This window comes from Tursiops truncatus, chromosome 19 (assembly GCF_011762595.2).
Source record: "Tursiops truncatus isolate mTurTru1 chromosome 19, mTurTru1.mat.Y, whole genome shotgun sequence".
Taxonomy (NCBI): Eukaryota; Metazoa; Chordata; class Mammalia; order Artiodactyla; family Delphinidae; genus Tursiops; species Tursiops truncatus.
In genome coordinates this window covers 7,233,653-7,256,569 of record NC_047052.1, presented here as the reverse complement: position 1 = coordinate 7,256,569, position 22,917 = coordinate 7,233,653, and the positions used below count along the sequence as shown (strand labels likewise).

General features: G+C 50.6%; 1 protein-coding gene across 1 annotated transcript in view; it reads right to left on the bottom strand.

The window, feature by feature from the left end:
• The window catches only part of LOC101332953 (polycystin-1-like protein 2), an 83,103-nt gene that overhangs the window by 20,026 nt on the left and 40,160 nt on the right, over positions 1-22,917 (bottom strand). The window contains 13 exon segments of the mRNA XM_073796779.1: positions 400-546; positions 2,178-2,356; positions 5,194-5,282; positions 7,440-7,681; positions 11,564-11,759; positions 12,318-12,540; positions 15,200-15,331; positions 16,006-16,132; positions 17,175-17,236; positions 17,239-17,297; positions 18,893-18,974; positions 18,976-19,080; positions 20,617-20,749. Coding sequence (XP_073652880.1) covers positions 400-546; positions 2,178-2,356; positions 5,194-5,282; positions 7,440-7,681; positions 11,564-11,759; positions 12,318-12,540; positions 15,200-15,331; positions 16,006-16,132; positions 17,175-17,236; positions 17,239-17,297; positions 18,893-18,974; positions 18,976-19,080; positions 20,617-20,749 — 1,776 coding nt within the window.

The following is a 22,917-nucleotide window of genomic DNA, read 5'->3' as shown; positions in this document are numbered from 1 at the left end:
GGAGTGAGGAAAGCAAGGGGAAACATGCTGAAAATTGCATCTAGGATAAAACAACATGAAGAAGAAGCTCCAGGTGGCCAGACGTTGAATCACCATTCAGATCAGTCTGTTCACTCATGTCAACAGTATTATTCTGTGACATTCGTAAGTAAATATGGATAAATGTTCCATAACTGTTATCACCCCCTGAAGATAATTCTGTCTTGGAGGGTCCATGTCCCTTCAGGGCTGTTTCATTGCAACAAGAAAAGCTGGTTATTAATGTCACACACTCAGAGCTGCCCCGGCCCACTAGCTGAAATGTGCTTTTATTTGGCTGTGACTGAATTATAACGCAACTTCCCTAGAGATGAAAGAACAAAGTAAAGAGCATTTGCTTAAAAAGAGAAAATATAGTACCTGAATTGTTTCCTGTCCTGCTCTGTGGCCACTGGAAATACCTTGTCAAGGACACAGTCTCCGACATTGATGGACAGCCACGAGTTGCAGAGGAAGTACCACTTACGGTCCATTGCCAGGTCATGCACCAGCACCCGGCTTACGTACCTGGAAGGGACCCACACTTTTGAGGATAATGTGGTGGTGGGATGAGACTTATTTGGACCCCATGAAGGTCCAAACCTGAGCCCAAGAACGAGAACTCTTGGAAAGAGACTTTATATTTTTCTTCATTGCTCTTGGTGACTTGATCAAAATGCCCCAATCAGTGGGTGAATTTGGCCTCATGTGGGGAGTTCAGCTAGTGTAGACCGCCAGCTTGGAGGCTGCCAGGTTTTCACAGATATGCTGCAAGAATGTGCATTCTGAAACTGTGAACCCTCATGCAGGGCAGCAAGCCCAGGGTCGCCGGGCTTTACAAGTGAGGAAGGCCAGGTTGTCATGTGTATAGGGAGGTGCAGGCTTGAGCACACGAAACTTGGTCCTCCTGTGGGCTTCCATCCAGAGAATGAGCCTACCGTCCATTCAGCACTTCGTGGCGATCATCTAACCTGATTTAGATCTTTGAGGCCCAGGAAGAAATGAAATCATCTTGCCTCTGCTGGGAGGTCAGATCCAGCAGCAGTTGCTTTACAGGGAAATAAGAGTAATGATAACCAAAGGCACTCTTTATTGAGCATTTACTGCACATTGGGGACTGTGCTAAGAAGCTCTTGACATGCACTTTCTCCTTTCAGGAAGGATAGTCCCATCAGGCATGCAAGAGCTACCTCTGTTGAGGTCACACAGCCTCCTGGGGAGGCTGACATCCCCTGTGACCTTTGGGTATAGAACCTGGGTGTGATCAAAACCCAGGCATCTCAGCCCAGCTCAGGACAGCTCCAGAGCCGCCTGTGTGGTCAGCTGAGCTGTCTGTGGGCTGCATCAAAGCTCTTCTCCTTCTGCCCATCCTACCTCCTCCCCTCCCTGCCCAGGGGCTGATCCCAGGCACTCCTTGGATAAACAGCCTCCATATTCAACTCCATCTCAGAGCCGCTTCCCAGGAACCAGCCCTGCAGCTGAGGATCTTAAAGCATTAATGTATTAGTGTTTTCGTCTTAAATGAGTCAAAGACAGTGGTCTAAATGCTGTGTTTTCCTAAAGCTGCCAGCCACCGATGAGTGTTCAGGCTGGAGATCACCCATCTGGGTCACTAGTTTTGGCCTCAGACAGTGGGAAGGAGTCTTGGCTCTGAGCTTGCCAGCTGTGTGACCTGGGCAGGTCAGTTATCTTTCCCGAGCTTAGATTTTCCCACCTATAAAACAAGGATAATAACAGTGCTTGTTCCAGAGGGTCACTGTGAGCATCCAGTGAGAAAAGCACAGGAAGACCTAACTTAGTGCTCTGCAGAAGAGCTGTTCTTAGGTCTCCTACTGGAGAATCAGCCCAATGTCTCATCTACTTTCCTCGTATTGGGCAGGGTTTGTCTTTGCAATAGGCATCTATCCCATTTTACAAATGGGAAAACGGAGGGCTAAATGACAGGTTGATGCTGCAGATGTGTCAAGGGAGGGACTAGCATTGTGTGGCCTGTGGACTGGTGGGCCTCTCTGACCTTTGGTTTCCTCATCTGTGAAATGGGGATCCATTCTATGTGTCTTACAGAGGCTCGTGAGGACCAGCAAAGCAGCAAATGCACAATGCCCAGCCTTGGTCGTGGCACTTAGTAGGTACTTGTGGTTTACCCACCCCTGACTCACCAGGATGGCTGGTCCCCTGAGTTGTCATGCCATAGCCGCAGGCCCCTCAGCTCCCCCAGGGGAAACAGGGTGGAGAGTAAGAACACATCCACTCCTCCTCACTCAAAACCCGGGATGTCGGGGTCTGACAGGTGGTGGGGCTCACTCTCTCCATCCAGGCCATATAGGGTGACAGTCACCTGAAATCCAGAGACCAGTAGTGGCCAGCTCCACGTGGTAACTGAGCCCCGTGTTTCACTGGAGGTGTTGAAAAACCAATGAAACCCAACAAAGCATGGCCTTTTCACCTCCTCTCCTCCCATCTTGGACCTGCCAGAGTTATTTTTCAGTTGTGTGAAGATTTTGGGGTGACACTATCAGCATTCACATCCTGGAGATGAGTTATACTCATAAAATGCTTCCTGATGACCTTTTCAGACTTCTCGAATATTTATTTGAAAGGGCCGTAGGGCAAGAACTGGTTTTTCTCCCTAGCGATTATATTCTCAGTGCCTCCCAGAGTTCCCGGCTCTGAGACAGGAATGAATGACGGCCCACTACTTTGAAAATACATATTCCCAGGCCCCACTCCAGACCTACCAAGAATACTGGGCACAGGGCTCAGGAATCTGTATTTTTCTGAAGCCATCCTGGTGATGGCTGGTGGCCATGCCTGATTTCCTGAGCCAAAACCAACTACAGCAGATGACACCTATGCTCCACTGACATCCATCACTCAGCCTCACCACGGTGGGGTTCCCACGTCCAACTGCCAGCAGCTGTGCCTCTTTCCCTGGGGGTTTCTTTGGCTGTTAGAGCAGCAGGTTGAAGGTAGCAGAGAACTGATGGCCCCTGCAAGCCATTTTCCACCAATGCCTGGGGGGATTGGTGGATAAATAACCCAGTTCACTTAGTCCTCAGCTGGGATGACTTTGAGGCCCACGTTCCTTACTGTTTTCCAGAGTTCCCCAGTGGGATTGGGCTGCAGTTGCCCACAGGGGTAATGGGGTTGATTATGCGCCCCTTATTTGTTCCTTCCCTTCCCTACCTGGCTTCCCACTCCTGTATGTGGTGTCCTGGGATCCCCTCTCAGATCAACTACCTGTGCTTGAATCCTTGTTTCAGAGTCGGCTTCTACAGCAGAGTCTCCACTGTAGACTTTCTCAGTCAGATAATTCCTTGCTCTGGGGCTGTCCTGTGTGCTGCAGGATGTTTAGCACCATCCCTGGCCTCTACTCGCTAGGTGTCAGTAGCATCTCTTCCTCTCCCAAGTTGTGACAACCAAAACCACTTCCAGCATTGCTAGCTGTCCCTGGGGGCCAACCAATTGAGAACCACTGTGCCAGGAGCACCGAACTAAGACAGTATCAATTGAAAGGTGACTGCAACTCTTCAAGAAGAGAAATGGCCTATGGATCACAGATTTTCATTCTTTCTTTCCCTGTAAGGTCAGCTCTTCAGTGTCAAATGGAAGTGGGATGGATGTTTCATTAGATGGATGAAAGTGATTCCTGCAATTATTCAACAAATAGTTACTGAGCACTTACTCTATGTTAGCTGGTTGAGGCCCTAAGATGCAGCAGTAAAATTTTTTTTTAATTTAAATAAAAATAAATAGGGCTTCCCTGGTGGCGCAGTGGTTGAGAGCCCGCCTGCCAATGCAGGGGACGCGGGTTCGTGTCCCGGTCTGGGAGGATCCCACATGCTGCGGAGCGGCTGGGCCCGTGAGCCATGGCTGCTGGGCCTGCACGTCCGGAGCCTGTGCTCCACAACGGGAGAGGCCACAGCAGTGAGAGGCCCGCGTACCGCAAAAAAATTAAAAAAATAAAAATAAATAAAAATATACATAAATAAAAATAATAAGATTTTAAAAATAAACAGTAAAATGTAAGTGGACACATGTCCTGCTCTCATGGAGCCTAATGTCATTTTTTAAAAAAACAGGGACTTCCCTGGTGGTGCAGTGGTTAAGAATCTGCCTGCCAATGCAGGGACACGGGTTCAAGCCCTGGACTGGGAAGATCCCACATGCCGTGGAGCAACTAAGCCTGTGGGCCACAACTACTGAGCCTGTACTCTAGAGCCCTCAAGCCACAACTACTGCAGCCCGCATGCCTAGAACCCGTGCTCCACAACAAGAGAAGCCACTGCAATGAGAAGCCCTCACACTGCAACGAAGAGTAGCCCCCGCTTGCCGCAACTAGAGAAAGCCCACGCACAGCAGCGAAGACCCAACTCAGCCAAAAAATAATTAATTAATTAATAAAAAACAAAAACAAAAAAAACAATGGAGATTTCTCCAGGATAGTACACACAGTGCCTGTGGTTCTCAAACTGTGTTCCGTGGAGTTCCATTGGGCACAGTTTCAGTAAAGGAAGCTTGGAGGCTGCTGCAGGGGATGCTACCTTCTGATGAGTGATAGGGTGAGGCCAGACTTAACTAAGGATGCTGAGACATGACAGAGACCACCTGCTGTATGCTCCACAGCTAAATTTAAGGATTTCAGAGAATTCATAAACAAATGGAATTGTGTCCTCATGACCTCTAGTCAGCCTTCTCAGGGACAGATGGATGCCAGCTTATCAGTTTTCCTAAAAAACGTAATTCAAGGCTCGTTTTCAAATGGTTGCCATTGTTTGTTTCTTTCCTTTCTCCCCTTTCTCTTAGAAATTCTGTTTTCCCCTTTATTCATTGATAATAGTCTACTGACTGTTCTTCATATGTGAGCACATTTGTGTGTAGGTAACCAGCTGTCTGAATTATTTTTTAATAGGATTAAATGAGAAGACCAGTGAGTACAGTACCAGACCCCAACTCTCCCTTAATCCACTCCTCCTTTATATTTTTAAATATTGGGGCTTAGGGTGTTATTTTGTCTGGCAAAAAGATACTTTTCTCAAAAAAAAAAAAAAAAAAGCAAAAGTGAAAAAACCCTACAACAAAATCCACTGGGCTAAAGTAACTCAACAACGGACTGGCAGGTGCTTTGCTGAGTGGGACGTGCTGATCAACCGAGGTGTCTTGCAGGTCAGGTACCTTTGAGGAAGTGGCTGCCCCCCTCCGGTGTCTGGTATAAATTGTCACCAGGTAGTGGTACTGGGCAAAGGCATCATTGTCCTCCAGCACTGTGACCTTCACCAGGACAGAAGGATGGCATTAGGAGGGCTCTGCTTGGTGGGTTCATCCACAGCACAGCAGCCAAGAGTGAGTTGGGCATTCATGGCAATTAAAGGGGGAAAACAAAACTATGTATGCTATTGATTCATTCTATCAGGTGTTCTTTACAACAGCAGGGTTTTAAGTGAAAACCAAAACTTTTAAAATAAAAAAATACATTCATTATTAAATATCACCCAAAGTAGTCAAATTGGAAATGAACTTGGTATTAAGCTGAGAATGTTTGATGCTTGAGCTGATGAATGCAAACTCTGTTCATAAATAATTTCTCATAACCTTGGTAACCAGATTGTGCCTCTAAGGGAATTTAGAAGGAATGAATGTTAAGTTGTTTTCGCAGAAAATAAATAGCAGGAGTTGGTCAGAGCTGCAGAGCGCTCTGTGATGAGCTGCCCAGATCTCCTGTCAATGGAGGGCTGTTTTCCCAGTTGCCCAGGTGGTGTAGCCAGGAATGCAAGAGTCGCCTCTGTCAAGGTCATGCCCCATCCTGGAGAGGCCGATATCTAAGAACAGATTGATGCATTGCCCAAGATCGAGACCTGGGCTTCTCAACCCAACTCAGGACAGTTCTAGAGCTCCCCAAGGGGTCCCCCAGCTGTCAGTGGGCTGCATCCCAGCTTGACTTCTCCCCCTGCCCATCCTGCCTCCTTCCCTCCCTGCCCAGGGGCTGATCCCAGGCACTCCCTGGTAAACAACCTGCATACTTAACTCCATCTCAGAGTCTGCTTCCCAGGAATGAACCTAAAGCTGAGGGACGTAACGTATTAATGTTAAATCCCTTGGGCAGATCAAAGACAGCAGGATAAATGGGGCAACTATTACCTTTTTAAGTTTCATACCATCCTAACACGCTGAGAAGTATTGCTGTGTATAGGGGCGGTAGGGAATGTTGAAGGTTTCAGAGCTTTGTGACAATGCATCCTTGTATTCATTTGTGCGCCCAGTCACTCATGAATGTTTGTTGAAGGCTACTATGTGTCAGATGTGATGCACGTATCAGAAAAATAATCAGAACTTTGTTGTCACAATTGGTTGCACAAATGGTTATAGTTTGATCTCGTTTCTATCCTCAGACCTGACTTATTGTCAGGCAGATCTGGGTTCGAATTCTGGCCCCTGGGAGGGAGGTGGCTTTGGACTAGTTAATTGCCCTCTCCGCTCCTCAACTTGCCTCCTCTGTAAAATGATAGAGGTGCTATGCAGTAAAGGGTGAATTCAGCAGGCTTGGGTTATCCAAACCCCACACATTCCAAAGCATGGACCGGTTTTGGCCAGCTCATGGAAGATAACCTCTAAGTCCTTGAAATAGCCTGCATGATAAGAGTGTCTGACTATGTGGGGCCTTGGGCCACCCCAGGCAGTATGTGCTAACGATGTGATCTGTGGTGAGGGCTTTGGGCCACGCTCTGTCAGTCTGACCTAGGCAGGCATGGGGAGCAGTGGTTGCTGGAGACTAACTGAAGTCAGTCATGCAGGCTCCATACCTATGGGACTTACTCCCAAGAACACCGTGGGCACCAAGGGTCAGGGGAGCTTTCCTGGTTGGCTGTGCTTCACATGTGCTGTCACACGTCATTGCTAGGATAATTCATCTGTCCCTAGGACTCCACTGGGAGAGGAATATTAGAAGCTCTTGCCTGATCCCTCCTGGACCCTTTCCTTTGCTGATTTTAATTTGTACCATTTTCACTATAATAAACCATAATCGTAAGGATTTATTTATTTATTTATGGTTTATTATAATAAACCATAATCGTAAGGATAGTGGCTTTTTTAAGTTCTGTGAGTCCTAGCAAATCACTGAACTCGAGGGTCTTGGGGACTCTCAGCACAGTACCTTCTCCTTGGGGCTATCATGAGCATTAAGTGGGGGTGGTACCTGGCACATAGTAAATTCTCAATAAGAGGTCAGTTTCATACTGCTCCTGATACTTTGATGAACAAGGACATTTTACTGGTCAAGAGGCTGAGGGGCCAGCTTACCTGAGATGACTCCAGGGGTCAAGGCCTGGATTTGCAGCTGGCCCCTCAGCTCCCCACCTGGGCTCCGTCCCCTGGAGCCCCTGCAAGGGGACACTCCTGTCCTCCCTCCTGCTGCTGGGGACTGTGCAGCCTCACCTTGGCCTGATCCTGAGCGTCCTTCCTCCTCACCCAGATCACCACCAGCACGTAGGCCACACAGAGGCAGCCTATGGTGGTCACGACCACAGGGCTGTCCGCGAAGGTGGCAAAGAGCTCAGCGGCCTGGCGGACGTCCACGGCATTGGGCATGACCAGGAGCGTGCTTCCACAGAAGGTGAGGTGGTTGCAGAGGCGGTGTATCTGGGAGCGGGTGGTCCGTGGCCCCCCGCAACCCCAGAGAGGCCCTGGTAGGGATATTCAGGGAGCACATCCCCACCCGCCCGAGCTCAAGTGGGGAGAACTGTGGGGGGGACACTGTCCTGGGGAGGGGCTGGGGAGGCTGCTGGGAGACCAGTTCCGGGATTCCTTTGGGCTTTTTTATTTAGTTAAGAATTAATTTTAAAATGCAGAGAGTAATGTCTATAATAAGCGTCTTTGCACCTGTCGTCCTCAGTGAGCAACTGTGTCCATCTTGCCAGTCTGCTTTGCCTTTTTTAGGTAAGAAGTATCACGTGTAAAATTGAAGTCCCTTCTGTCCGCCAGCCTCCAAAAGCAGCCGTCATCACCCATTTGGTGTGCGTCCTCACACTGCGTTCTCCCAGCGGGTGCTCATTCACTGGACAGCTATTTGTCGGGTGCTCCTTCCAGGCCAGGCGATGGGCAAGGTGCTGAGAGGACATTCAGGGTGACCAACTCATCTCAGTTTGCCAGAGACTTTCCTGCTTCTCACACTGAAAGCCCCCTTAGTCCCAGGCAAACTGGGACAGTTGGTCATCTTACACTGAAGAGCAAAAAAAAAAAGACGGAGGTTGGGGGAACCGTGCAAGCAAAAGGGAAGGACAGATATTTAAATACTAAGCTGGTGTCTCAGCACCAGGAAAAAATGCTCTAAATTTTACCCACCTTAGATTGAGGCGCCTGCGCGCCCCCGTCCTGGGCTCATGCTTTGAAGAGTCCCAGTCTAGCCGTCCTCAGGCTGCGCCCTTCCGCACAGGATGAGGAGTCGGGGGCGGGGCGGGGCATGCCCACCACAGCACATACCCCTCATCCAGGACTAAGGCGAGGTCCTAGGTGACCCCAAGAAAGATCCCCCACTTAAATTTTGCACTCTGGATGCCTCACTTGCCTCACCTAGTCCTGGCCCTGGCACGCCCACTTTTAGACGGTGGTTTGGGGACCTGGACCTCAGAATTCCCTGTTACAGGGCCTGCCCGGTCCCATTCCTCAGGGTCGTCCTTCTGTGAAGGACTGGCTACTGCTGTGGCCATCCCTGGGCACAAGGGTGGCAAAATGTGGGGAAACGGGGTGTGTAGATGGAACTTGGGCACGAGGTCCCTGGCGGTGTGGGGAGTGCGGTTGGGGGAGGGAGGAGACAGGGATGAGGCAGGGCAGGGCCCCCATCCGGCTCTTAATTCATACTCTGCACTTAGGGGCAGTCCTTCCCTAAAGGCCCCAGCCAGCCTGCAATCCACCCAGGGCCATTTGGTGGGTAAAGATTTAATTCAAACCCACAACCCAGCACTACCTTTTCATTCCAGGGTCCACAACGAGGTGGTAAGGTAGGAGGCAACAGAAAATACTGGCATGCGGAAAGTTCTGTGCCCAGCACCTGGTGAGGAAGAGCCCGCAGCAGCCCAAACATCCCCGCAGGTAATTCTTTTACCTTGAATGGGCCACGGAGAGAGGCCGAGCCCTCCAACAGCTGTGGCGTCAACTGCTTTATTGACAGATTTCACATGGGTCTTAGTTCCATGTTTGCTCACCGTTTCCCAATCCTGGTCAGCATTTGGCATACAGCTGTGGGTCTTACAGGAACCCTTGGCACACCCAGGAGGGGTGGGGCTAGTTCAGAGAAGAACCCCAAGCAAGTACCAGTGACAAGACCATCTCAGCGCTGGGAGCCCAGGGACCAGACCTGATTTATGCCTAACATCTTTGCCCTCCTGGATTTTCACAAAGACTTGGAGGACAGTGTCTTTCCCAGTCTTTTCCAGCACGAGAGTCCTTTTGAAAACCATAAATTACTCTGGAAAGACCGGAAAATTTTCATGAGATCCCCTCGTGACAGTAGTTTCACCTTTAGTATCCTTCGAGAAAAATGTACAAATAAGAATGTAGTTCTCAAACACCTTGCAATAATTCTGCATTTCCCCCCCTGATAAGGTCTGCAGTTTACAGATTTGGAACTTTCTTTAGTTATTTTGAGAATACAGTGGTGGTTTTCCATCCAAACTTAGTGATCGCATTTACTTATTTTTTTTCCCCATTCACTTATTTATGGCTCCTCAATGATCTCTGTATTGAGATCTCTGTATCAACATCTATATAATGAGCATCAGGTACCCAATATTGGGCTAATATAATTTTGGCACTATAACACAGCTCCCACATTCTTTTTTTTTTTTTTTTTTTGCGGTACGCGGGCCTCTCACTGCTGTGGCCTCTCCCGTTGCGGAGCACAGGCTCCGGACGCGCAGGCTCAGCGGCCATGGCTCACGGGCCCAGCCGCTCCACGGCATGTGGGATCCTCCCGGACCGGGGCACGAACCCGTGTCCCCTGCATTGGCAGGCAGACTCTCAACCACTGTGCCACCAGGGAAGCCCCTACCTTCTTTTGTATACCCCACATTCATGTATGTGTGCATTAGTAGCTGTATACTCTTAATAACATAATAAGCACCTGGGAACCCATGACTCCACTCAAAAGCTAGGAACTTTCCAATAAGTTACGTTTAGCTAAGTGGTCCTCCCCCAATCCGTCCCCATGCTCCCCCTCAACCCAACCACATGCTGAAGCCTATGTCCACTGTTTTCCTTGATTTCCATTTTATATAGTTTTGTCTTCTCTATGCTCAGAGGGTCTAACACAGCAATCACTTTAATCTGTGGAGCACCTCCTATGTGCCAGGCACCACATTAAGTACTTTATACCCCTAACCTCATCCAGGTCCCACCCTGTGGTAAGTGGCAGCCATCCTTTGTCCCCATTTGCAGATGGGAAAGTTCAGAGAGGTGGGGTGCCTTGTCCAAGGTCACCTTGCAAGCACTGATGACGTGGGATTGGACCCAAGTCTGTCTGATGGCAGAGCCAGTGCCACCAGCCCCTGCACCATCCTGTTCTGAGCCCCGGCCTTGGAAGGCAGGCTGCAGCGGGTATACTGCCAGCAACGTGGGGATCAGACAAGCTTTTGGTAGCGAGGACTCTAAAAGGTTGCAACATGCCCAGGGTCTCCTTCACGAGGTACAAAGACCTGTGCTTCAGGTCTGGGGAACCCACTGTCTCTTGGACATCTCAACGTGCCTTCATCTCTTCTTGGCACTTTGAGGGGGGCTCCTTATGTGCGGCAGCTAGAAGCAGGAGTTGACAAGGAAGCCAAAGATGCAGCAGAAACAAACACGGAAGGAGCTTGGCTTTAAGTCCCCTTCTGTGGCTCTGCTGGGACCTGGCTTCTTACACTACTTATGACTGTTGTCATTGGACATATGTGCCATTTGCTTCTTGTCTGTGTCCTCTGCTAGACTGAAAGCTCACTGGTTTTTCTCATCATTGTATCCCTATCAGTTGGCCTTGCATCTGGTGAATATTTGTAGAATGAATGAAAGAAGGTATATGGTGTAGGGGATGGAGACAGGTGTGTGACAAATTTCAACTAGATGTGGAGGTTGCTGTCCTTGGGGAGGGTATGGAAGTCCAACAGAGGGAGACTGAAAACATCTGCCACCCAAAGAAGGTGGCATTGGATTGGGCGATCGAAGGGTGAATCGGAGTTTTCCAGGCGGGATAGGGAAGAAGGGTGTCCTGGGGGAGACAGCAGCATATGCAAAGGCATGGAAGAAGGAAGGGGGACACTGATACCTCAAGGATGGCTTTTGATGGCCTCAAAGCCAATGTCTGTCACCAGGACAGTGTCATGGGCTTGGGTCCTTGGAGGCAGAGCTGAGCTGCCCTGAGACAGGGATCTGATTGCAATTAATAGGGCCCCATGCCTCCAAGGGCTCTGTGAGCTCTGGAGAAGCAGTGCGTCACGTCGCTTAGAGCTTTTGCTCTGGGGACAGACCTGGGTTTGAGTCTCAGCTCTACCACCTTCTTATTTGCTTCCCTTTCCTTACCTGGCACCTGGAGTTGTCCCAAGTACCCTGGACCTCATCCCAGAACACACAATGGGACAGGAAGGTGGTGATGCCAACTGTGAAGTCCCTGCTGGGAGCCGGCTCCAGGTCAGACTGGGGGATCACAGTCAGATAGTAGATGCCTTCTCCAAAATGCAGGTCCTCTGGGCTCAGGATCCATGTGGACAGCCCATCTTCAGGAAGCAGGGGTCCGGATCAGTCTGAAGCCTCATGGAAACTGGACTAACATGACGGGAGAGGGGCACCAAGATGCCTTGGCAGGGAATCTGATCCTGATGGCCGCCCCGATGTCCTAGGAGTACCCTCTCCTCCTGAGACCAGGAGCATGGAAGAAGAGGCACTCCCAAGTCAGGGTGCTGAGCACAGCTGCCAAGTCAGACTGACCAGGGCTCAAATTCTGACTCTGTCCCTTCTTGGCTGTGTGACTTTGGGCCAGTTACTTAACCTCTCTGTTTTTATCTGAAAAGTAGAAATTTTATTCTTCTTCATCCCTAAGGGCTATTATGAGGATTGTAATGAGTTCAGTTCTGTGAGTGCTTGTCAGCTTCTTCAGGGCAAGTGTTCACCTAATATCACCTAGTAATAGTAATAATACCACCAACAGAAATAAGCACTGAATGTAGCAAGTGTTTTTCTGTTTTTCTTTTTCCCTATGGCCCTGATTCTCAAGTTTTAAGCTGGTCACATCCCCCAGGAAGCAGCTCAAGAAACTGGCCCAGTGGTGGGACTACCTGGAACAGCCGTTGGCAGGAGGTGAGCTTGGGCGTCATCGCTGGTCACGCTGGGGTGGTAGCCGTAGCCCAGCCTGAGCATGAGTGGGATGTCAGGTCTCCAGTGCAGCTGGATCCCCAAAGCCACACCCCCTGAAGTCAGGTTCACCCACAGAGCTTCAGGTCTGGTCAGGTTCAACACAGTTGGCTCGCTGTGTTCTTCTGAAAACTGAGGCAGCAGGATCTGTCATCAGAAACAGTCAAATCAAGGGTGTGCCAGGACAGGAATGCCAGTGAGCGTCAGGGCTGCTGGGCAGGGTGAGCCCCTGGGGACCCGAAATCCACCCTAAGCTCTGCTCTTTCCACTAGTTTCCGGGGGCTGCCGTGACAAATGACCACAAACCTGGTGGCTTGAAACAACACAGATTTATTCTCTTACAGTTCTGGATGCCAGAAGCCTAAAACCAGTCTCACAGGGCTGCAGTTGGCAGGGCTAGTTCCTTCTGGAGGCTCCAGGGAGAATCCCCTTCTTTGCCTATTCCAGCTTCTGGAGGTGCCTGCAGTCCTTTGGCTCATGGCCCCTCCTTGCATCACCCAACCTCTTGCTTCTGTCATCAAATCACCTTTTACTTTTCTGGAGTCAACTCCCCCTCTGCCTGCCTCTTAAAAGGACCTCTTGATGACACTGGGCTCACCCAGATAACCCAGGATCATCTCTATATTTCAGGATCTTTAACTTGAATCACATCTGCAAAGTCCCCTTTTGCTACGTCAGGTGACGTATTCACGGCTCAGGGATGAGGATGTGGATAGCTTGGGGACGTTTATTCAGCCAGTACTCATCGAGCTGTTCACCCCAGCTTGGGGCTGCATCTGCACAGAAAGTGCACAAGGATGGCATATGAACTAGTGGTGGTGTCGATCAAAGAGTGGAACAAGTAAGATTAAGTTAGGAGCACAGGCCGCAGAGGCACAGAGACCTCTGTTTGATCTTGGCTCTGCCCTGTATTAACTCTGGGACCTCTGACCAATTAACAGACCACTTTGAGCATCAGTTCCTTTTCTTTTTCTTTCGTTTTCTTTTTTTTTTTTTTTTTTGGCCTCACTGCACGACTTACGGATCTTAGTTCCACGACCAGGGATCGAACCCAAGCCCTCAGCAGTGAAAACACGGAGTCCTAACCACTGGACCGCCAGGGAATTCCTGAGCCTCAGTTTCTTGTCATCAGTAGAATACATAGACTCACGGAGACTATTCAGAATGTCATCATGTACAAAATACTGAGTCAGGTGCCAGATACACAGTAGTGCTCACCGATCAGTTGCTGCTACTCCTCTGCTTTTACTGTTACATTAGAATTTCTCACAACCACTCTCCATTTAATCAGCTCTCCAGCTTAACTGATGCCCTCCATCCCCTTTTAAAAACAGACTGATTAATGCCCACCATGCACTTTTTATTTGCTCCTGGTGGCCCTCTACGGTAGACACAGGAATATGCCACCCAGCTCTCCCTTCTAGGAAGGACCTCCTACCCAGTCACAGGGAGTATGGTCAGCAGACAGGCTCCAGCTCTCAGCTCCTTTAGGGTCTGCCCTGAAGAATTTATTACTTATATTCCCTAGAAGCGGAGGACCTGCCATGCCACGCAGGGCCACAAGGGAAGCACTCGGTCAGGATGCAGGAACAGGCAAGGGGGAAAGCGTAGTCCACAGCTTTATTGGGGTTTCCACAGGAAAGGCAAGACAGGGCATAGAAAACAGCTTAGGATTGGCCAGTCTGAATAATTCCAGCAGACTTTGGCTATAGGGCTGGTCTCTAGTTGGTACCTGGCCCTGGGATGATTTGGGGCAGAGCTTGAATATTGGCCTGGTGTGTGAGTGAGATAAAGGGGGTGGTTGGGGTATAGACTCAGGACTGGTTGGCGTTCACATGAAAGGTGTGCCCTGGCAGAGCCCTTGCTCTCTCTGAGAACTGGCTGACCCCGGGAGGGGCAGTCTCTCCCCACCAGCAAGGTTTCTAAGGTATCAAAACATCATAACATACAGAAGATAGCAAACACGATTGCTAGAGCCCTGGTGGCTGCTACTTGCTGCAGAGCCCCCTCTGGGTTGACTGAGCCTCTGTGGAGTCCGGATTGTAGTCTGACTTCTGTCCAATCCTGTTTTCTTTCTTCACTCGCCACAAGCATTGATCTCTAGCAAGCATCTTGCACCACAAACACCTTCTCAGTGCCGGCTTCCAGGGAACCCAACCTACAACATCTCTCTAGTAATCCTGGCAGCCCCTCCTACCTGTCAGGCTGTATGCTCAACAATAGACAGCTGTGTCTGATCCCACACCTGCTAACGTCCATCGTACTTGTGATTGTAAGGGTCTGTTTCGATGATAGCTCTCATAGAGTGATAAGTTAACAAAGTAGGAGTGTAAAAGAACTATTTGCATAAAAACTTAAGTTGAAGGCTTTGAGAAGACTCAATAAAGATGAGTGGGGAAAAATTGTTATTGAATTAGTCACTGATGAGAAAACTGTAGAAGATTAGAAAAAAAGTCATTAAAATCTCAAAAGAATCTGAACTCGTACCAGTGTGCCTACATTTTTTATTCACTTTAAAGAACATCTAACCATGTTCAGGGGATGATTTATGTAGTGAAGATGATTAAAATTCCAATCAACAGATTTAAAGAAACTTTCAGTTGTACACCTTAAGATTGATGATGACGTACATTTATAGTTTTACGTTAAAATACAATGCTTAAGGGAGGATAAAGATCATTTTTAATGATTCTCTTCTTTAATCTTTTTCTTTTTTTTTTCCCATAACCGACCAACTTTTGGTCCCAACCAAGTTGAAAAAGAAGACAGAAGCACCTCCTGACTTCTGAGAGCACCCCAAGTCTACCTTGATATCCTCCGACAGATTCTTCACAGGGATGAGCTGTCCACTAGGGCTGGTCAGAGGGAGGCCACCAACAGTTCCACTGACATCGAAGTGACTTCGTGCTGGGAATGGGTTCTTTGGGAAACTCTTCATCTGAAACCAGGAACAAAGAGTGTCAGCCAAGGGCCCCGAAGGCCGGAAGGTGACTAGTTCCCTGTGTGAAGGATGAGGTTTCCTAAGATGGGATGGACAAGTGGCTCTTGCCCTGTGGGGTGACTGGGAGGGCCCCCCGCCTTTAGCTGCTGCTGTCTGTCCTGGTATGTGTCTTCCCTTCAGCATTGTGGCTTCAGAAAGCTGGGCCTAGAGACCCAATCGGACTTGTTACAGCTGAGCAGTTACTGGGCTATAAACAGTCTGAGCCTTTCTTCCTGCAAAGCCAGCAAGTCTCTAAGAGAAAGAAGTTTGTCTGCTTTCTCTGAGGCTCAAGGAGCAGAGAGTCAGATGTGCCCTAATTTGGGAATGGAAAGAGCCCTGAGTTTACTGTTTCCTAGCTATGGAACAAAGTCTGAAGAGCTTAATTTCCAATGACTAACTAAACCAGGGCTGCTGGAGAAATTCCACAGCACAGTAGAAAGAGGATGGACTGGGGAGTCAGAGGCCTGCCACTTTGCTTGTGGCCTCAGGCAAGTCACTGAACCTCACCTGTAAAATGGGCATAATAATTCCATAATTGACAGGGTTGTTATCAACATAAATGAGCAAATATATGTGCAGGTGCTTTGCAAACTCTAAAGGGCTGTTCCCAGGGAGATTCCTTCCGTTGTTACCCTTATGTCCACAGGCACCCTACCATCCTCCATGGAGCCAAGGGAGGGGGCAGCAGGCAGGGTGAAGGTCGCAGAGCTGGCAGCAGCAACGTGCACAGGGGAGCCTCGCTAACTCCGGGGCTGTATTCTTTCCACAAGGTGAGAACAGAGGTGCCAGGAGAGAGGGGAGAAGGTCAGAGTCAGAGGAAGATCTGCCCACCTCTTGCTCTACAGGGATCCCGGCTTTAGCACCAGAGTGGGGGGCTCTTTTGTGATCCCTGTAGATAGTTCTGCGTATTTACATCAGTAGGAGCAGCATAGAAGGCAGCCAATGTCTCCACTCTGGGCTGGCGGCTCCCTGAGGACAGGGCTGTGGCCAGGTTTGCCTACTGTGGCACCCCAGTGCCTAGAGCAGCGCCTGCCTCATGATGGTGGTCAATACGTATTTTGTTGAATGAATAAATGAGCTTGGCTGTAGACATTTCCCCAGACTTATCTCCCCTACCTACTTGACCTCTGATGTCATGGGCTCCCATAAAGCCATCTTTACTGGCCTTTGACCTCATCCCATCCGAGTAGGCTGGGGATCTGGTTTCAGACCCTAGTGCTGATCCGGATGCTGCTCTGGGAAACTGCCCCTGGGATCCAGGAGAGCACCCCTGGCAGGAGGAGCCAAGGGACGGTGCTCGGAGCCGGGGGTCTCAGCGGTGCCTGCAGCGTCGTCCAGCCCACGACTGTCAGGAGGAGGGATGGAAGGGGGAGGGCATCCCCAGGTACTGGAGGAGGGCTCAGTGAGTGGTAGGCAGGAGCTCCACGGAGAAACTCCCAAGGCAAGTGCGTCCGGAATCCCCACAGGTCCACGGAGCAGCAGGCTTGCCAGACACACTCTGGGTGAGGTTAAAAGTGGGCTAGTCCCCTTCATTCTGCTCCCTCACCCGCACAGCCCAACATGACCCGTCTCTCGGGACACATGTGTGGCTCTGACACTGGCGTGGTGCTCACCACGTCCCTTCCTGTGCTGCACAAACACCCAACACGGGGACCTTCTCTTGGTGAAAAGCCCTTTCCACTCTAGGTCCCATCACTTCCCCCACTGCCAGGCAGGTCTCCTGGGCTCTGCCTGTCACAGGGTCTTGGGATGTGGGTGTGGCATGAGCCAGGTCAGGGGATGCCACAGTGTAGCTGGTTACCTGTTTGTGTACACGGAGATGGAGGGGGCGGCCAGCGTGGCTGGAAGGCCCCCGGGCAGTCCCCACCCGGCAGGACAGCGGCCTGCATGTGCCCCACAGCTCCTAGCAGCTGGGGCACTATGGCTGTCTGGAAAAGGAAGCAGGGGACACTGCTGTGGACCGGTGTCCGTATACCACCTCTGGTTACTGCCACCAGGCTAGTGAGCCCTTTGGCAGGGACTGGCAGAGGAGCAAGGCGGAGACCATGATGGAAGGCCCCTTCCTGGGCACCAGGCGCTGTAGGGAGCCAAGAGTGAGCACTTAGAAGATTCCAGACTCTGCCAGCAGGTGCTTTACCTCCCCTGCTTGGCAGAGGGGGAGACAGAGGCACAGAGAGAGTGATGACTTGCGGTGGCCACGCACTGATAGGGGGAAGTGCCGGGATCACGGCAGGGCTCACTGTGCGCCTGTCCGTGCTGCTCCATTGGACCCTGACATCTGCCCACAGCCCAGGTCTTATTCGTGGGGAAATGGAAAGTCACAGGCAGAGCCATTGCACGGGGTCACCCGGGCTCAGACTCCAGTCGCCATGCAACCCAAGCCCTTGGGTGAAGATGTGGCGTCGCTGAAGCCAAGGCAGGCGTGGGGAGCAGGAGGGCTGGACGTCTGTGCAGAGTTCCTATCAGTGCGCAGGCTGCGCGTGTGTGCATGCGTTCTGTCTGATGGGTGTGCGACCGTACGTGCGTGAATGTGAGTGTTATGTGTGTGTTGAGGGGGACTGGGTGTGAATGTGTGTGTGTGAGTGTAAGTGTGTGAATGTGTGTCTGAGTGAATGTGGTTTGAGGGTGTGGGAGTATAAGTATCTGAGCATGAATGAGTGTGCGTATGTGGTTTTGTGTGTGACTGCAACCATATATGAGAGTCTGTGTGTTTGTGTGACTGTGTGGCCCTGTGTGAAGATAGGAGTGTAAATGTGCATGTGTGTGAGTGTGTGCTGGAGTGTGTGCTTCCCGATGTATGTGAGCATAAATGAGTGCCTAGAAGTGTGTGTGAATGTGTGTGTGTGATTGAAGGTGTGTATGAGTGTTAGTGTTCGTGGGTGTGTGTGAGTGTGTGGATATGTGTTTGAGTGTGTTTGTGTGACCACGTGCGAGAATGTGTGTGTGAGTTCTTCTTGAATGCAGTGAAGGCTCCGCATGGTAAAGGGCTGTGGAGCAGCAGGTAATGGGTTCTGTGGCTCCGTCATGATGATGTCCTGGGGGCTGCGGCCGCATGAGGCTGTGCTGCAGCTCTTCTTACTCTGGGGGCTGCCTCTCTTCTAAAGATGTTCTGTATCCTTGGCTAAATGAACCAGGAGTTGGATTCAAACTTGCAAAGGTGAGCCTACGATCTCTCCAACGGGTGGCCTCTCCAGGATGAGGCAGAGCTTGTCCACCTACTACAGATGAGGAGATGAGGCTGCAGGAAGTTGTGTCACTGGCCCACGTCACAAGGCTTGTGAGTGACAAGGTCAGGGTTCAAACTCAGGCCGCCTCTTTTGAAGGCTGCACTTGGCCTGCTGTACCACACTGCCTCCCAGAAGCTCTAGTCTCTGGAGCCTTTCTTTCAGCTCCTAGAAGGGACTTTAACCTCAGTGCCTCAGTTTCCTCATCTGCAAGATGTGGAGAAAGATCCACCTAGAAGTGCTGGTATGAGCTGGGCACGCGGTAAGCGTGACGTCTGTGTCTGGGCTGGGACACCTACCTGGCTGCCATTGGCCCCTGCAGGCTCTTCTGGTCTGTCCCTCAGGGAAGCTTCCAGCACGCTGCACACAGCCTGGAACCAGGTCTCCGGTGGCCTCCTGGTGCCTCTGGTCCTCAGGATGGGCCTCGGCACTCACTGCCAACAGGGCCTCACTGGCATGCTGCAGAGCCCGGCTGGCCTCCTGCTGGGCTCACCCCAAGGAGGAGGAAGAACAGCATGCGCCCCTGCCTGGGTTAGATCAGCCTCTGGGCCATTCCAGGGACCAGCGCTGCAGTGGAGGGGAGCAAGGTGGGGGCTCAAGCCAGGGAAAATCTGGGCTGGGCCCGTCACACAAGCTGCCTGTGTCGCTGACTTGAGGCCAGGTGTCTCTTCCCTATCATGTGCTAAGTTCCTTCAGGACACTAGCCTCATGCATCTCTGGATCTTTCCCAGAGTGCCTTGCACAATGCCCAGCACAGAGTAGGCATTCAGTAAACATTCACTGACTTGAGATAGCCGGCCGGCTGGATGGCTGGCTGGATGGCTGGATGGATGGACATAGCACTTACTCCGATTTTGTAATTATATGTGTATTTGTGAAACGGTTTAGTAACTGGCGGGCCCAGTTGTCTAAAAGTGCCATGAAGGCAGAGGCCATGTCTATGTGATTTGCTGATGAATTTTCAATGAGTTGCATGGTACCTGGCATATACTAGGCATCGGGGAAGCACTTATTGAATGAATGAAAAAATTAATGTGTGGATAAATGAGTGGAAGGGTGGAGAGACGGATGTATATGTACGTGTATAGATGTATGTGCATAGAAGGGATGCATGAGCAAATGGATATGTAAAGTGGGAAGTATGATATTAGGGTGATCAGGGTCCCAGAAATAAAGGTCAGCATAGCAGGCTCCAGGACCAGGAATGTGAGGGGGACAACCTCCTGACAGAGTGGGTGGGGCAGAGCCAAGACAGCTGTCCCCTTTACCGCTTAGGCTTCTTTATTGACATTTGTCTGCCACAGCGTTGGGAACGTGGTGATTCAATTTGAGTTCTCCAAGAAGCAGGCCCTAAGGCAAGAATTTGAACAACCAGTCATTTATTTGGAGATAATCCCAGGAAACGCTGGAAGCAGAATGGGGAAGTGAGACAGAGAAGGGTAGGAAGCCAGTCCAGGGGGTGTGATCAAGCCACTTACCTGGGGCTCAGTCCTACTTGGGAGGTCTCCACCAAGAGGAGCAGGGGAGCCGGGGTATCTGTACCCCAGCCCATTAGTCACTGAGAACTGCATTGACCCCCTGATATGTCCAACCTGCCATGTGGGCAGGCAGAATGGACTCTGGAGGGGAGGTCAGAGAAGGCCCCCAGGCAAAGAAAGGCAAGAGCTGGCAGCTGGACATCACAGTGCACTCAAGTGGGGGACATGGTCGGGTCAGCAGCAGTATCTGGACACACCCTTGACCACCCAATGATTAGTTAGATTCAGGTGTGCACCGGCTGGTGGGGGAGTGAGGTGTGTGAGCACACAGGCCATCACAAGCAGAGGGAGACACAGGGCTGTGAGAGGGGCACCTTCCCTCCCTTGGCATCGCCCATGTGGGACCCTTGGGAACAAGAAGGCAGAAGTCTTGGAGGCCCTGTGACTGAGGGACCTGCGACCTGGGTTGGGGTTTGTTGTCAGCCACGCACCGCAGAGGTGCACGTCCTATTGCCTGGCTCAGCGGGTGGGAACTACTCACCTGGGCCAAGGGCGTGAGCTCCTCACTGTGGCGGATCACCTCTTTCAGTGCCTCGGCCAGCTCCTGCACCTTCTGCATGTCCCCCAAGGTGGTGCTGACCACAGGCAGTGACCCCGCAGACACAGGTTGTGCTCTCTGACCTTGGCATAGACATAGGAAGGTGGGGAGAGGAAATGTAATTCCAGTGGCTTGATGAAGCTGTTTCAGAAAGATTTGGGGTCTGAGAAAGTGACCAGGCTCATGTGGGGTTTTCCAAAGCCGGTAGACTTCTTCTTGTCTCCTAGGATGTGTGGTGGGCAGAATCATAGCCTCCCAAAGATAGCTACATCCTAATCCCTGAAATCTATGGATATGTTACTCACATGGCCAAAGGCACTTCGGCAGAATCGCTTTGGAGATTTGATTAGGTTAAGGATTCTGAAATGGGGAGAGTATCCTGTATTAACCAGTTGGGACCAATGTAATCACAGGGGTCTTTACTAGAGGGAGGTAGGAGGGTCAGAGTCAGAGAAGATGTGATGATGGAGGCAGAGGTGGTGGAGAGGGAGAGGGAGATGGAGATGGGGAGAGAGGGACAGAGGGAGAGGGTCAGGATTTGAAGATGCTGGTGTTGAAAATGGAGCAGGAAATGTGAGCAGCTTCTAGAAGCTGGAAAAGCCAATGGGTGGATTCTCCTCTAGAGCTTCCAGACAGTTCACAGCCCCGCCACCGCTTTGGTTTTAGCCCAGTGAGACTCATTTCAAACTTCTGACCTCCAGAAATGTAAGATAATAAATATGTGTTGTTTTAAGTCATAAAGTTAATGGTTATTTGTTATAGCAGCAGGAGGAAACTAATACAGGATGTCTCAAGCTTTCTGCAAATCTTGAAATCAAATCTGTAGTATCTGGGGAATTCCCTGGCAGTCCAGTGGTTAGGACTCTGCACTCTCACTGCCAAGGGCCTGAGTTCGATCCCTGGTCAGGGAACTAAGATCCCATGTGCCACATGGCACGGCCAAAAAAAAAAAAAAAGTCTGTAAAACCTGGCATTATTTAAAAACAAATGGTGTCTCAGGGTCTCACTGTGACTAAAATGGCATGAAATTCAGAAATTGGATTACTCTGTTGGCCCAGTATGGATGGGAGGTCTTGTTGCAGACTTGGGTCCCTGTGTGCCTTTGGGGCAATGGGGACAAGGATCCCTCCAGCCATCCCTGAACTCCAGCCTTAAGCCAGACCTCCTGCGGCTTCCGGGGAGCATGCTTTCTAAGCCACAAAGCCCTAATGAGAGGGGCTGGCTTTGGCTGAGGCAGAGAAAAACCTAAGAATATAATTTTAACACCACCCCATCGAACTTTCTGCATTTATAGAGATGTTCTGTCCCTGTTTTGTCCAGTAACATAGCCACTTGCCAAATGTGACTACATATTAAGCCCTTGAAATGTGGCTAGTGCAACCAGAGAACTGAATTTTTAACTTTATTTCATTAAAAGTCATTTTAATTTAAATGTACGTAGCCAGACATGGCTCATGGCAACAATCTGGAAGAGCACAGATAGAGGTGAGTAATCCCTCTTACCCTCCCGTCCTGCTTGCTACTCACAACTCACTCTTCTAACCGTCTAACAGTCGTTCACAGCAGCTGCAGAGTTTGAGCATGTCTGCCAACAGCTCAGGGTGCAGCCAGGCTTCCATTCAGGGCGTGGCTTGGATGGAGGAAAGAATAGCCCTGTCTATGAAGGGACTCCTGTCAGAACGTTCTGGAAGGAAAGTCAGGTAATGGATAATCTCATGTTTGCCTCTGCAGCTCTTCCCCATCCTTGGTCGCCATCCTGGAGGCTGCTTTCGTGGAGATGTCACTGGCTGCTGAGCCTCTGGCTCGTGGATTCACTCAGCGGGAGACGAGAGGGCAGGAGGAGAGAGAGCTGGAAGCTTTGCTCCCGGTGCCCTCCCTGCCGGGGTTGCCTGCCTCATCCTTCAAAGCCACCGGTCCTACCGGGGAGCCCCCTCCACGCGTAGCTGCCCCTTGAGGATACTGGTCACTTCAAGGTGAGCCCCTGGGGGCCTGTGTTCTCTGTCGTTTGTTTCTGAAACCTTGCCCCCGGTTTTCTCAACAGAGCCCTTCTTAAAATCTTCTCCATTGCCCAGTTAGAGCTTGACGTCTGTCTCCCGGCAGGACTCTGGTGTTTCATGAGAAGACCTTGTGTCAGGCTGTGCAGTCTGTGTGCTTAGGACCCCAGGGCATCCAAAGGGAAGTTTGCTGTAAGTTATGCTCGGGGTGAATGAGAGCCAGGTGGGGTGTGCGGGGGGTGGGAGTGAG